The 13,859-nt window shown below is 38.5% G+C and overlaps 1 protein-coding gene across 2 annotated transcripts in view; it reads left to right on the top strand.

The window, feature by feature from the left end:
• negr1 (neuronal growth regulator 1) overlaps positions 1-13,859 on the top strand; it is a 162,908-nt gene that overhangs the window by 72,186 nt on the left and 76,863 nt on the right. For both annotated transcript variants that reach the window (XM_020924841.2, XM_055164863.1), the window contains exon 3: positions 1,605-1,730. In XM_020924841.2, coding sequence (XP_020780500.1) covers positions 1,605-1,730 — 126 coding nt within the window. The remainder of the gene's footprint in view (positions 1-1,604; positions 1,731-13,859) is intronic.

Below are 13,859 nucleotides of genomic sequence, written 5' to 3'. Positions count from 1 at the left end.
AGTACAAGGTGAAGATTAAATAAAGCCCAAAACCAGACACTTTATTTATTATAATGCTGCTGATTTTTAAGTCTGTGTAGAGCACAGTTTTCGCACAACAGAATTTAGTTGTGTGTACGCTTGCATTTCTGAATGACAATAAAGTCTGTCCAAGGCTCTAAATACTCTGGATACATAAATATTCCAAAAGGCATATTAAAAACAAATAAGCGTGGTGCAGTGTTTCACTGTCTAGTTTAAACTTGCATTATTATGTGTTTTTATAGCCAAAAAGATCCTGCAGACCTGCCTCTCCGTAGACCTGTAAGTTAGTCTGCAGCTCTCCAGTTTTATGCCCTACGGTGGATCATTCCAGACAAAGCAATAACATCTTGCAGACAAGCGTGGCAGACCCTTCACCAGAAATGTTACACAGTGCACCTTTAAATAAGAGCAAATAAAACATAGAATAGACTAGAATAGAACAGACTTTGAGTATACTGCTACAAAAGCTATTATGTACAATAGAGAATGGGCACAGTATATCGACAACAAAACATTACATGTCAGCAGCATTTTAAAGGTCCTGTATTATGTGAAATTGACTCTTGTGAGTTTTAAGCCATGTTGTAATGTTGTTAGTATTAGTCTTTCTTCATCTCCAAAACTCAAAATGCTCAGTTCCATCATGTGAAATCTGTGTATCATTTGTTCATTCATTTTTTTCAAAATAAAACCAAAAATAAGAAAATTAAAAAACAGCTATTTATTTTTCATTATTTGTTTCTAAAACCAAAATGAAAAAACGGATGATGATTCATTTTTACAGTTTTTGATTTTGTGTTTAAATGAATAATGGAAAATGGTTTCCTGTTTCCATGAATTAAACTACGATGCCATACTGAACCAGGACTGAACCAGGACTGAACCAGGACTGAACCAGGACTGAACTAGGACTAAAACAGGACTAAACCAGGACTGAACCAGGACTGAGTGTCGGGACGGGTCCAAAGGTTCATCCACATACACTGTTGGGTGATCAGAATTGAGACCGGGACCAAACTGGGACCAAGACCAGGACCAGACTGGGACTAGGACTAGGACCAGACCGAGACTGAGAGCAGGACTGAGACTGGTTTAGACACGGATTATGTGATATCATGAAGTGGTAGTTTTCAAGTTCAAAGCTACCTTTTGCTTTTGTTCAGGGGTGAAAAAATTATTCGAATGAAGGTGTATGGAGTTTAAAAACAAAGTGGAGCACTTCCTGTATTACCACATGACATCACAAGGTGGAACAGAGTGTTTTCAGTTTGAGAGAAGAAATCAACCTAAATATGCAGGGTTTGTGTTTCGAATGAAACAAAACACAACTCCACGTATGTTTTTGCTGAGAAAACAACATTGCAACATATATCAGAAACTAGCATAATATGGGCCCTTAAATTAATTATCGATTGAGCCTTGTCAAAAAAAAGAAAAAAAAAACATTTTACTCAATGTCTCTACCATCAGGTGAATAAAAGGAAATTCAATGAAGACTTTGGCTTGTGATTCGTATTAATGCCACATCCTCACTGTGCTGTACTAATGTATTTTTTATCTCCCTTCTCTTTTTTGTTCAGTTCCTCCCAAGATCTATGACATCTCGTCCGACATCACGGTAAATGAGGGCAGTAACGTGTCGCTCATATGTATGGCCAGTGGGAAACCCGAGCCCACCATTTCCTGGAGACACATAACCCCAACAGGTGAGTGGGCTTCACCTCTGCTGTACGATCATATGTGTGTGTGTATGTGTATGTGTATGTGTGTGTGTGTGTGTGTGTGTGGGTGTGTGTGAGTGTGTGTGGGTGTGTGTGTACTGATGAGTGAGTGGAGCGGGCCAGGGGATGTGGAGTGGAGGCATTATGGTTGGATGCATGTAGACAGGAAATGAGAAAGCAAGAAAAGGATCAATAGGTGATAGACTGAACGGAGAGGGGGAGGTCTGGTTAAGTTGCAGATGAGAAAATTGGCAGGCGTGGGGGTGGGGAGGGTGCAGGGTTACGTATGATTAGATGGAGAGATGGGGAAAAGGCTTAATCATAAAATCAAGTGATGTAATTGAGGTAGCGGACTTGAGCGCTGTATTTCCATTCACCCCTAGAGTCCATCAGCACTAAATCATTATTGATACTTGCAGTGCAGTGACGCTGGGGATGTTTGGCATATATGTGTGTGGGGGAATGTTCAGCGGTTATGGAGACACAATTTATACATTAGCAAACACTCCCTAAAAATACAAAATGGATTTAAACAACATATTTTAGGAGCCCGTGATCAATGAGCATGCATGGTCCTGTTTAAATGTTTAATTTTCTACAGAAAGGTGAGCGACTAACCAAAGCTTGTGACGGTAATGTCATTTGAGAGAGACTTGCTTTACTGTATAAATCATCTCAAATCTGTTATTTATGGTCAGATTGTGTTGAAGAAATCTCAGATTAACACCCCCTGGGAATGTGTATTGTTTGACCTATAAGGGGCATTTGTGAGTGAACTAACTACACCAAAAATATCCAGAATACTAATTTTGAGTAATTATACAGTTTATTGAGGTATTCAGATCATTGTTACTAAAATCACAGGAACATGTTGGTATTTCAACACCCAATTTAGGCTTCAAACTGCACGGTATTTATGAGAAAAATGGAAAACACAGCTCTTAGTGGGAGCATGTGCGATGTTTCCCCCTAATTAGTTATAAATAGATGTAGAACAAATGGTGCAATAAACATAAAGCTGCTTTCAATCCTCTGTGCATTTATTTACACCATAATTTAATGCATCTCATTGTGAAAGTTCTGTAAGTATTCAGAATACAGAACTCTGACTGGCCCATTGTGACACAGGTATACAGTAATACTTTTTGGAGTTGCCTGTGTTATTTAATTTTTCTTTTTGTATTGTTTCCTTTTTAAGTATTATTCACTTAACTTTACAATGACAACCTGGCCATGCATAATGAACGGTGAATAGATAAATAATTAAAAATGCCACAGAGGTGAATCCTTTAGACAAACACTGATGCCTTATTTATTTATTTACTGTCAAAATGTAATAAACTTTATTTATCTTATACAGAAATCTCCTTTTAAAATAAAATATAAAAAAATAACCTCACCAAGACTACCCATTCAAAGACAAAGAATAAAGTTCCTGTCCGATCCTGACAAAGTTTATACATCATGCGTCCAAATAAGATAGAATATAATATTGAAGTGAAAACCCATGAAACAATAAATAAAGTAGCAGATGGTTAATTATATAATAACCAGGTAAAAGTGTGGAAGTAAAGGACCTCCAGTAAAGAGTTAATTGCGAATAGAAGGGGAGCTCACTTGTTGTACTGTTTGACCACTGTTGTGTTATGCGTCCCACATCACTTTGGACTGGAGAGAAAAGGTTTAATGAGGACTTTGTGAACAAAACCTATACTGCCTAAGGATGTTTCAAACTCTGAAACATGTCACCATGCCCTCCCTCTCTGCATTATGTTATATCCCCAGTTATTATCCAGGTTACTGTGACCCATTCTAGTTTGTTCTTGGGTTTTTCATATACATTTAAAACAGCTTCCAACTTTTAAAGGACACACATTACACAGTTTTCTAATCCATGTTATAATTTCCTAATAGTTTCCTAATCAAAAATTAAACCAGAGTTGTGTTTTGTTTCATGTGTTTCATGAGATCTTTTGTCAAACAGAAAAAATCTGTTCCACCTTGTGATATCTACACGAATCATTTGGATAATTTCAGCTCTGGAATTACCAATCACTCTAAACTAAAGGTAAAAGGAAGCTATGATCTTGAAAACTAATAAGGACAAAAAGGGTTACTTTTAGGAAACATTATAACAGCTTAAACCTTATGGGAGTCCATTTTGTATAATACAGGACCTTTTAAAGTTTTGTGTTTCAGTTCAATACAGACTCAATTAACTCAGTGATTCATTAACTTAATTCAATACAAAGGGACTAACAAGTGATAATGCACTATTTTAGTTCTACTTTTGCTCTGTTTTAACACTGGTACGTTGGTTCATTCACTGACACCAGAGTAGTTTTGTGTCTGCTTTGTCAAAGTAACCAAGACTACTCGATTAAATTAATGATCTCAAAGTGCTTTGGAAAACACTTACATTGTGCACTTGGGTTGCTTGAGTTAGCTTTTAGTAATGACTGTTAAACTTGTTCAGTAAATTGAATACAGTTGTGAGAGTCTGCTTATTGCCGCCTCCATAATTTTGTGTCAGCCTACAATTTGTCTCTGTTTGTGACTAATCATTTAATGTGCATTAGCAAAGAGTGTCATTATAGTTGTTCTCATTTATTATGTGAGTTGGAACTATTAATTTCTTTCAAAACCTGAATGTTCATTTTTTTCCATTTTCATTGCGGGGAACTTAACTGTTGCATAAGAGACCCCCCCATTCCTTCCACTAGCAGTCCCAACTCATTTTCATATTAATGGATTATCTCCTGCTGTGCCTATCTGATGGCGGTGAGGATGGCTGCATTTATCTTATGGCTGTCATATCCTTCCTCTCTGGTGTGCTCACCCTGATGGCATTAGGGAGTTTTTCTGAAGATGATCAAAAGAGCCCTATCCGCCGAGTCCGAGTGGCAGTCACTCATCGGGCTTTGAAGTGCCCACACTTTGAAGTATGCCAGGAGAGAAATCATATGCTGTGGTCAAATGAAAGGCTCTGGGACTGAATGTAATCACACAGTCTCTCCCAGCACATCACACAGGAATCATTTAGCGTGCGCTCTTATTGTAGCCGGGCCGATTTGTTCTCAAGCTAAAACTCCAGTGCGAATGCTCTAATAGGCTAATTACCTACCTATGGCGTCCAATCACATCTGTTAGACATGTAGAACCTCCTGCTGTGGCCAGAGTGAAATCTGAATATGAGATCACTGTAGAAATCATTTTTAATTTAGCTATTAACGTGATACAGTTGAAGGGGCACAGGCCTACGTGGTATTACAATGGCATGATTCACCTCAAGTGGCCCTATCTCACAATGGGGAAGGGTTTGTATGGTCAGAAATCTCCTGTTTGATTAGGAACCTCATGGACTAAACAGAACCTCTCTAGTATCTACTATTATATTATTTTTTGTGCTTTCACTTTACCCATTTCTGCATAAAAAACAAGCCACCGCAGTATGCTCTATGACTGGCTTGTGAATTAAACAATGTGGAAAAAATATACAATAAAACATGAATAGGTACTAAATAAAGGCCAAAGCACGCATTTAAAATATTTTTATTAATTATTTTTATTAATGCATGTAAAGGGTAATGATTGGAGGTGCTTTAGCGCTGTTGACGCCTGGGCCCCCTCCACTGCTCATTTTCTTTGTCGGTTTGATCTCCACCAACATCATTACAAATGGTTTGAGTCAGTTTCAACTTCTCATTGGCTTTTCTGGTGTTGGCCAGCTCTTGTTTGAGGTGGACAGTGTCTGCCACTGTATTCTTATACAGACATCTTCTTTCCTTGGTTTTCCAGCTCTTTCTTTTTTTTTTCAGGAGGTTAGCTTTGAGCTCTTTTAACTCCAAGTCGTTTTCATTCATTTTTTCCCCGACTCTTTTGGAGTTTGCAAACTCTTGCCTGAGTTGCACATGCTCCTGTACTTTAGCATTATACAAGCAGTGGATCTGCTTATGTGTGTTCTCTAGGTCTTGTAGTTGCTTTTCATTCTTCTGGAGAGTTGCAGCAAGTTTTTGCAACTCCAAGTATTTTTCATTAGACTTTTCTATGACTTCATTGGAGGTGGCCAGCTTTTGTATTAGCTGCACATTTTCCTGTATTATAGAAGTATACAGGTCATGGAGCCTTTTATGTGTGCTAACTTCTTGTAGTTGCTTGTCCTTCTACTGAAGAGTATCAATGAGTTTTTGCAACTCCTTTCCCATGAATTCTTTGGAGTCGGCAAGCTCTTGTTTTAGTTGCTCATTTTCCTGTTTTTTAAAATCATACAGGTACTGGAGCATGTCATTTGTAGTAAATAGCTCTTGGAATTATTTGTCCTCCTCCTGAAGAGCATTAGTGAACTCCAAGGGCTTTTCTTTGGCCATCTTTCCCTCAGTCTTAAACTTGCAGTCCAAAACTAAGTTTTTTTTGGCCTGATCGGCAAGCTGGGCCCTTGTCCGCTCCAACTCTACACGCAGCTCTCCGACAAGAGCGCTGCTCTCCAGGGGTGGAAGTTCCTGGACCAGACTTATTTCCTCAGGGTTTGAGGAGTCCTGGATGTTGGGAGACACCTGGGTCTCCATTGGCTTCTGAATGCCCCCTGTTGGTGTGGGGCAGAACAGAGCCTCCAGGTCGAAGTCCTCGTCGTAGAGGTGGGCATCATCCTCTAATGTATAGAGGTGCCAGGGCTTTGAGGAGTGTTGTGTGTCCATGTTTGTGTGCATCTTCTCCAGTGTCCTGAGAAGTTGTGAGCCAAAAGTGGCTCACAACTCACAAAAGCCACATTCACCCAATTTGAAAACCCCATGTATTATGTGATTTATTATAAACATTTATAAGTGTCCTTTTTCTACACATTCGCCTGCTTCCCACTGCAAAGTGGGGTTGGGACAATAAACTATAAAAGCACTAATTGTTATGAAAAAGATGAAAGGTGGAAATCATTTTTAATTTAGCTATGAGCATGATGCGCTTCAGGGGTCACAGGCCTACATGATATTACAATGTCACGATTTACCTGGCCTGATGGCAAAAGTGGATGAAAAAAATTATCTTTATCCTGATAATATCTAGACCCTTTTTGTTTCAGTGCAGTTATGCTTGTTATAGTGTATAGGCCAACTACATAACATTATAGTTATCAGTAAGAGGAATAATAAGGAATAAAGTGATAATTCTGTTCTTGAACTTTCAATGTGATGCAAAAGGTGTTAAAGGATAAAAATGTAAAAGGGCAAGCATAAAGAGTGAGACAGAGGAGAATGGCGGTGTCGTTGTTATGGAGCCTGTCATATGCGTGGTTAGATCCCAGCCCTGGCAAATACTTACTGCTGTAGTGTCCTTAGGCAAGACATTTCACCTACTTTACTAATGTATGAATGCATTTGTGTGACTGTCTGTCCCAAGGGCGACTATAGCTACAAATGTAGGTTACTGCCACAGAGGGAGACTGGAGTGAACCAAGGATAAAACAGTGCTGTATGATATCTACAATATATGTGCATTGCTATAAGTGCTAGTAGTATGGGGTGGTATTTATTCTAATGTGTTTAAAGGTATTACACAAAACTGACTCTTGTGAGCTTTAAGCCATGTTAGAATGTTGTTATCTCATCAAAAACATACTTGGAGTTGTGTTTTGTTTTTTTCATTCACACATGTTTGAGTAATCCTTTCTTATTACCATAGTCTATCTACATCTCTAAAGCTCAAAATGCTCTGTTCCATTTTGTGATGTCATGTACTTCCAAGGGGGCACAGAGTGTTTTCTCTTTGAGATAAGAACTCAGTCTAAATATGCAAATTTGATCAGAAAGTTTGCGTAATGTGGGGCTTTTGAGGAACATGCACATATGTTGCATCGTGTTCATAACGTGAAGCCTGATAGTTAAAGGTTTGGACCAAATGACCTTGTATTTTTATTCATCAATACCTTTTTACAATGTCAGCTGTTTTCATTGCAGCCAAATACAAACAGGTGAAATACACGACTCTACAGTAAGTGACAAATGGTAGCTTTAATTTGCCGTCCTTCTCTTCATCTCTCACATTTCGGGGTTTGAGGGGGTGCAGATTTTTTTTGCACTGTAGCTGATTCTGCCGCAGCACTCAGTGAAGTTTGACAGAATGATAAATTGCCCTGACTGACTGTCAAGTTCCTATTCCAGGCCTAAGTGTTTTTGTGTTTGCATTTTTCTTCTCTTTTTCTGCCCCTCTTGCCAACCAGCCACTGTCGACTAATAATAAACGCTGTGCACTCACTGAAGTGTGGCCATAAACAGTTTATAGAGACAATAATTTGCCTGAGTACGTCTGCATAGATAGTCGATGCCTATTCCGCAATTAGAGAGATGCGAGACAGAGAAATCCTTTTGGTGGAGGAATTGGATCTGCATATGTTGTGCTGGTTAATATCCCATGGTTTTTGTGCCTGTTCAATTAGCCATGCAACAAAAATGTGCTTTGCAGTGAAGAGTGTAGGATTTTGTTATGATTGTTGCGTGATAAGAGAGCGTGTTACTGGAGCACCCATTTGAATCCCTTTATCCTTTTATCGCGCGATGGGATCTGTATGGGGAAAGTGTTTCATGCTCCTCTCTACCTTATCGCCTGCTCCTGATGATCCCTGCAGCAAGTCTTCTGCTCCATTCCTCTAAAATTATTCCTGACCCTTTGTCTCGGCTTATAGGATGGAGATGTCAACATTTGTCAACATTAAGGCCCCTTTATTGGGTTTTATACGGTCAGAAATCTCTTGTGCAGCAACAGCATGGCACACCTTAAAATATTAGTTTAATGATCAATGTCTGAGACTTGTCTGCTTTTATTTCTCCTTTGTTGCCCTTTTATTGATTCACATAAGTTTCTTTTGGCGTTTCTGTTTGATTAGGAACCTCAGTGACTAAACTTGTAACAATATGGAGAAACTATTAGTATAAGTATCTAGTATGTGGTTTACTATAAATGTTTCTTTTTTTCTACACATTCACCTGCTTCCCACTGCAAAGTAGGGATGAGACAATAAACAATAAAACCACTAATCGTAAAAAAGGATGACAATAATGTTGGCTCTAATCGCCAAAATAGATGCATAAAAAGCTACTTATGCATGATGTTTTATTTAGATCATTATTGTTTTCACACTGAAACCACAATTGTTCCATTAACAGAAGGTGTTCATTATAAGAAATATGTAATGCCTTGTACACTGAAATACATGATATATGGTCAGTGAAGATATTTCCATAATGTTTTTAGACAGCATTAACATCATTATTATTGATGTTATAATTGCAATCATTTTGACCACAATATTCATGACAGGAAATGTTAGTATCATTCCATGCCTAGTGCAAAGTAATTCAGTTTAAACTATCCCACTGAAAAAATAACATAATAATACCATGTTCTAGTTCAACTCCAAAAGTCAAAATAAAGTCACAGATTTACAGTTTTCTGCCGACTCCTTCCTAAACTGCTGCTAATGACTGGGGTTGAGTGTGAGCTCAGCTGGATATGGCATATACATGGAGTGCTCTGCCAAAGTCCTCACCAGTGATAGGTCACACTGAGTGGAGAAATAGCCTTTACAGTGGGCCTCCATGCGGGCCAGTTGCTGGACGGCTGGATGCTAGGCAAAATTGCTTTGATAAGCTCTTTCCATTGATAGAAGTGTGACCTTTGAAAGCACTGACTAGAATACATATTTGATTGTCTTCTGTGATAGGCCTCAGCTGGGACACGCTCATGCTCTTTCTCCCTTTTTCCAAGATTCTGTTTGAGAAATATTTCATAACTCACTCCATAAGAAACCCATTAACATGCATTGAAATTGCATTTGTTCTTTAAGAGCGTTGAAGCAAACTTTATAGAGAAAAGTCTGCCTTTATAATTTTGTTAGCTTAGCCCGCTGCATTGGAGTTCAAGCGATGTTAGGTGATGTAAGGTCTACGTATGGGAACCTCATATTCAGCTCTCCCTTTCAGTTAGCAATGGAACATTCTGCAGTATGAGTGCTTTTCTAGTTAAATATGAAGCTGGGTGAATGATAAAATCTCAGGCAGTGACATCTGTATTTTGGATCCTAGCAGCGGGAACATCATTTCCCTTTCAGCGACTGGAGTGAAGAGTGCTGCTAATGAAAGAGAGGTTCAATGGGCACATGCGCTTTTCAAGAGTCTTTCACACGATAAACACGTCTCTTCAGATGTGAACATGAGGACGGACTTGTAGCAACATCAGATCCTGGGACTATACCATGTACCATTCTGGGGGAGGGACATTACATTCTGACAGTGATTGTATCCAAGAGAACTGCTAACTGCTACACTTTGGGCATAGCCTAATGACCAGTGCAACAGAAAATGTGGTCTGATCCAAAAGACAAAGTATGTTGCTTAAAATGCTCAAGTTAATACATGAGCTTTATAAAAGCACTTTAAGTTAAATCTGTGGTTTTCAGATTCTAAAATGTGATGAGCCAGGTTTTCCAGTTAATACTCTGCAGTGGCATCACGCCGGGGTGTTCTACATGTATCTCTTTAGGTGAAATGTTCAGCAGTTGAAACAATGCACACATTGGCAAACAGAGTTTAAAAAAGTGTTAAGATATGAAATCTGAAGAAAAAATACAAAATGGATGTAAACAACTTATTTTCCGTGGGCTTTGATCAATGTAAGCATTCATAGTTCTGTTTAGGTGTTTCATTTTCAACAAAAAAGGTTAAAGTGACTAATGGAGTGGCTAATTTTAATTTAATTTAATTCAGTTTTCTGTGTGAGAGACTTGTTTAAGACCACAAATCACCTCACCTGCTGCAGTTACAACTAAATCGTCTCTTTTTGGTCAGATTGTGCTAAGACAAAGCTCAAATAAAAGTCTAAATTGAGTGTCAGCTTCAGATAGAGTAGTATCTTCAGTTAGCATCACACCACAGGGAATGTTGATGACATGAGCTGCAAAGTATTGATTACAGTGCATTCCAATGACTGACTAGACCCTGAAATTCAGTTTAGTTGCCGTTTCAGTTTAGCTTCAGTTTAGTTAATTAAATATTATTGGGCCAAAGAATGTAGGACCCCCTTGAAGACAGACATGGATCATCTCAAGGGACAATACGTATGTAATATGTGTAGGTCTTACATTACGATAATATTGCTCATTGACCTTTTTAAATAACATTCTTTTCCCTTCTTCCTCTCCAGAGCACAAAATCCTCTGTTTCACCAGCTGATATCATGATGTGGTAACATCTTTCAATATAATCCACACCAAACAAGGTCTTATTATCTAATAGCTACTTCCTTTGGCTGTATTCCAATGGCTTTGCGCCCTCTGCTGCCAACTGTGAAGAAATTAGGGTTTTGAAATGCCAGAATATTGCCAAGCGTGCAGAAATATGAAGGGTTTATTATGTAAAGATTACCTCACCTTCTGTTCATTTCAAGTTAAATCTGGTGCTTTGTATTGCTATCTAGCTCATAATATGAATTTTATCAGTACAGCGTGTAGTCTTGAAGTGCCAGTGCATGCAATCAGACATAACTTGAGGCTCTGAGTTACACTTGCTGGATTTTAGCAGCTCAGATTGACAGAGTGTTGAGTATAAGGGTGAAAATATCAAGGCCATGGTTCTTGGCTCCAGTTCTGGTCCACACCTTGAGTTAGGGCCAGAAGGCAAAACTGCACAATGTAGCCGAGCGGGTGGTGCTCCATTTTTAGGAGTTAAAAGGATAAATTGATGTAAAAAACTCTGGCCTGTACTATAATGGATGCTTGAGCGATGCCTGCCCTATCTGTGTGTTGCAGCCCTGAAGGAAGCGCTCTCTCGGCTTCAGTACACAATATGGTCAAATTGCTTACTGCCACGGCACTTAGCCAGCTTCAGCGGCGAATACCAAATTAACCTTGCTATGATTTCTTTAATTCGTGACATCTCCCTCAGGTGCGAAGGGCTTTCTTTTACAGTCACTTAAATATCACAGCATGTTCTCCCATTTAACACTGTGATGTCCTCTGGGGGTCGTGCAATGCCTGTAACAAGATTAGTAAGGCTTGATCTCCCCTATGAAATCCATGCATTGTGTTATTGCTTTATGTATGGAATCTTAACCCATATCTGTAATGTTATAGTGTTTAGTATATAATTCTGTTCAAAGTGCATATCAAAGGAGTGATTCTTGTTTAATGGCTGCTCTGACCTTTGCTAAGCCCCCTTTGTGCTCTAATCGATAAGAATACAATTTGCCGCCCGGCCAAGCTGTTGATGCTACTAGATCCTGCGAAGGGAAAAATGGCCTTCATTTATCAGGAGAGACTACTGTCTGATGTGATTTGTGAAATGGAAATGTGTCTGGTGCTCTCAGAAAGACACCCTTCTATCTCAGTGTTTGTCTAAACCAAAGAAGTATCGTGATTATTCTCAGTTTTATTTACACTGTACAATAGCAGACACTTTTCATCTGCAAATTGAATAATGGTGACATAATCTAAGATGACATCAATATATTGTCCATGGGCACAGCTGCCGTAGCTGAACAAATTATGGGATGTTTTTGTCACAGACCAGTACTTGCAATGCGTGGGCCTCGTTGAAACAAATGATTCTGATTTCATTGAGGTTGCAGCATTTAACATGATTTATTAATTATCCTTATAGCACAATACTTTATCTCAGTTATATCCGAGCCATTTTACATTCGTCTGCTATAATATTGATTTAAAGGGCCCATATTATGCTATTTTTAAAATCTCTGTCATGAATTTCATTCACACATGTTTTACTCACAGACCCTGCATATTTAGGCTCAGTTCTTCTCTTAAACAGAAAACACCTTGTGATGTCATGTGGTAATACAAGAAGTGCTCCACTGTGTTTTTAAAGTCTATACAACTTCACTAGAATCATTTGGATAATTTCAGCTCTGGAATTGCTTATTAAATTTAAGGTTAAAGGTTGCTGTAAACTTGAAAACTACCACTACATTACATCACAAGGTGGAACGAAGCATTTTGAGCTTTGGAGTTGTAGACAGACTAATAATAAGGGATCACTCAGACATGTGTGAATGAAAGAAAACACAACTCCAGGATTGTTGTTGATGATGTGACAACATTCTTGAGCTTAACGCTCAATTTTGAATAATATAGAAACTATAAAGAGCTACATGCACTGTTCATATCAATTCACAGCATTGAATGGCAAAGACCAAGAAGTTAACATTATAATTAATGTACATATGCAGCTTTTTTAGGTTAATATTGTTAAGCACATAGCACATGTTCATAAATACAGTTATATATAAACTATTTGTGGAGAGAGAAGGAATGGAAAAGAAAAACATGCTATTAAAGACACTAATTACAGTTGCCTGACATGCTCTTTGCTGCTAACTTTCCACAAACAAATCATGAATTGTATTATCTGGGACATGAATGCTGTGGAAACCATTACATTTGTTTCAATTATTTGGCAAATGGCTGCGGACTTGTCAAGTGTGCTTTCGTCTCACGGGTCACCACTACTTTTCATTTTACTGCCTTACTAAAGTACTCACAGCGGCTTACTTTGTACAGTTTATTACTAACTTCCAATTAAACTGAAACTGCATAGGTCAACCATGGTGTGCAACCCTTTTGAGATTGGGGGTAGAGGTTTACAGTATAGTGGAATGGCAAACTTTATTTAAGAATTCAAAAGAGGCTCAGAAATGTCAGTCCAGCCACAACTATTCATGAACTTTTAATGATTTTTGTGCAGAATCGAGCACTACTGCCCAATATTTTACAAGGTTACTTCAGCAAAAAGAACAGGGGACTTCCATACTGTACATGTATTCTTTTTGTAGCAGGGTTACCGGCACTGCCAATTACTTGACAGTACACACTTCACCTAGCTTTACAGATCTTGTGGGATTTGGTTTGTGTGCGATTTACTCCTCGGTGCATTTAAATGAAGTGTTCCAATGGACCTGTAGAGTCTTTGTTTTCTCAAGTGTTCCAATTTTCCGACCTACTGTAGCTTAGCATGAGACCTAGTTATTCAGTCAGTCAGAAAATGTACCATCTCATTGCATTTGCCATTGTTGTAGTGTTCAAGATGAGTTTGTAACTTACATGAGCTGGAAATGTAT

Source organism: Boleophthalmus pectinirostris, unplaced genomic scaffold (genome assembly GCF_026225935.1).
Source record: "Boleophthalmus pectinirostris isolate CB_2022bp ecotype Guang Dong unplaced genomic scaffold, ASM2622593v1 HiC_scaffold_7, whole genome shotgun sequence".
NCBI lineage: Eukaryota > Metazoa > Chordata > Actinopteri > Gobiiformes > Gobiidae > Boleophthalmus > Boleophthalmus pectinirostris.
The sequence above is the reverse complement of the archived record's forward strand: the minus strand, read 5'-3'. Positions and strand labels throughout refer to the sequence as shown.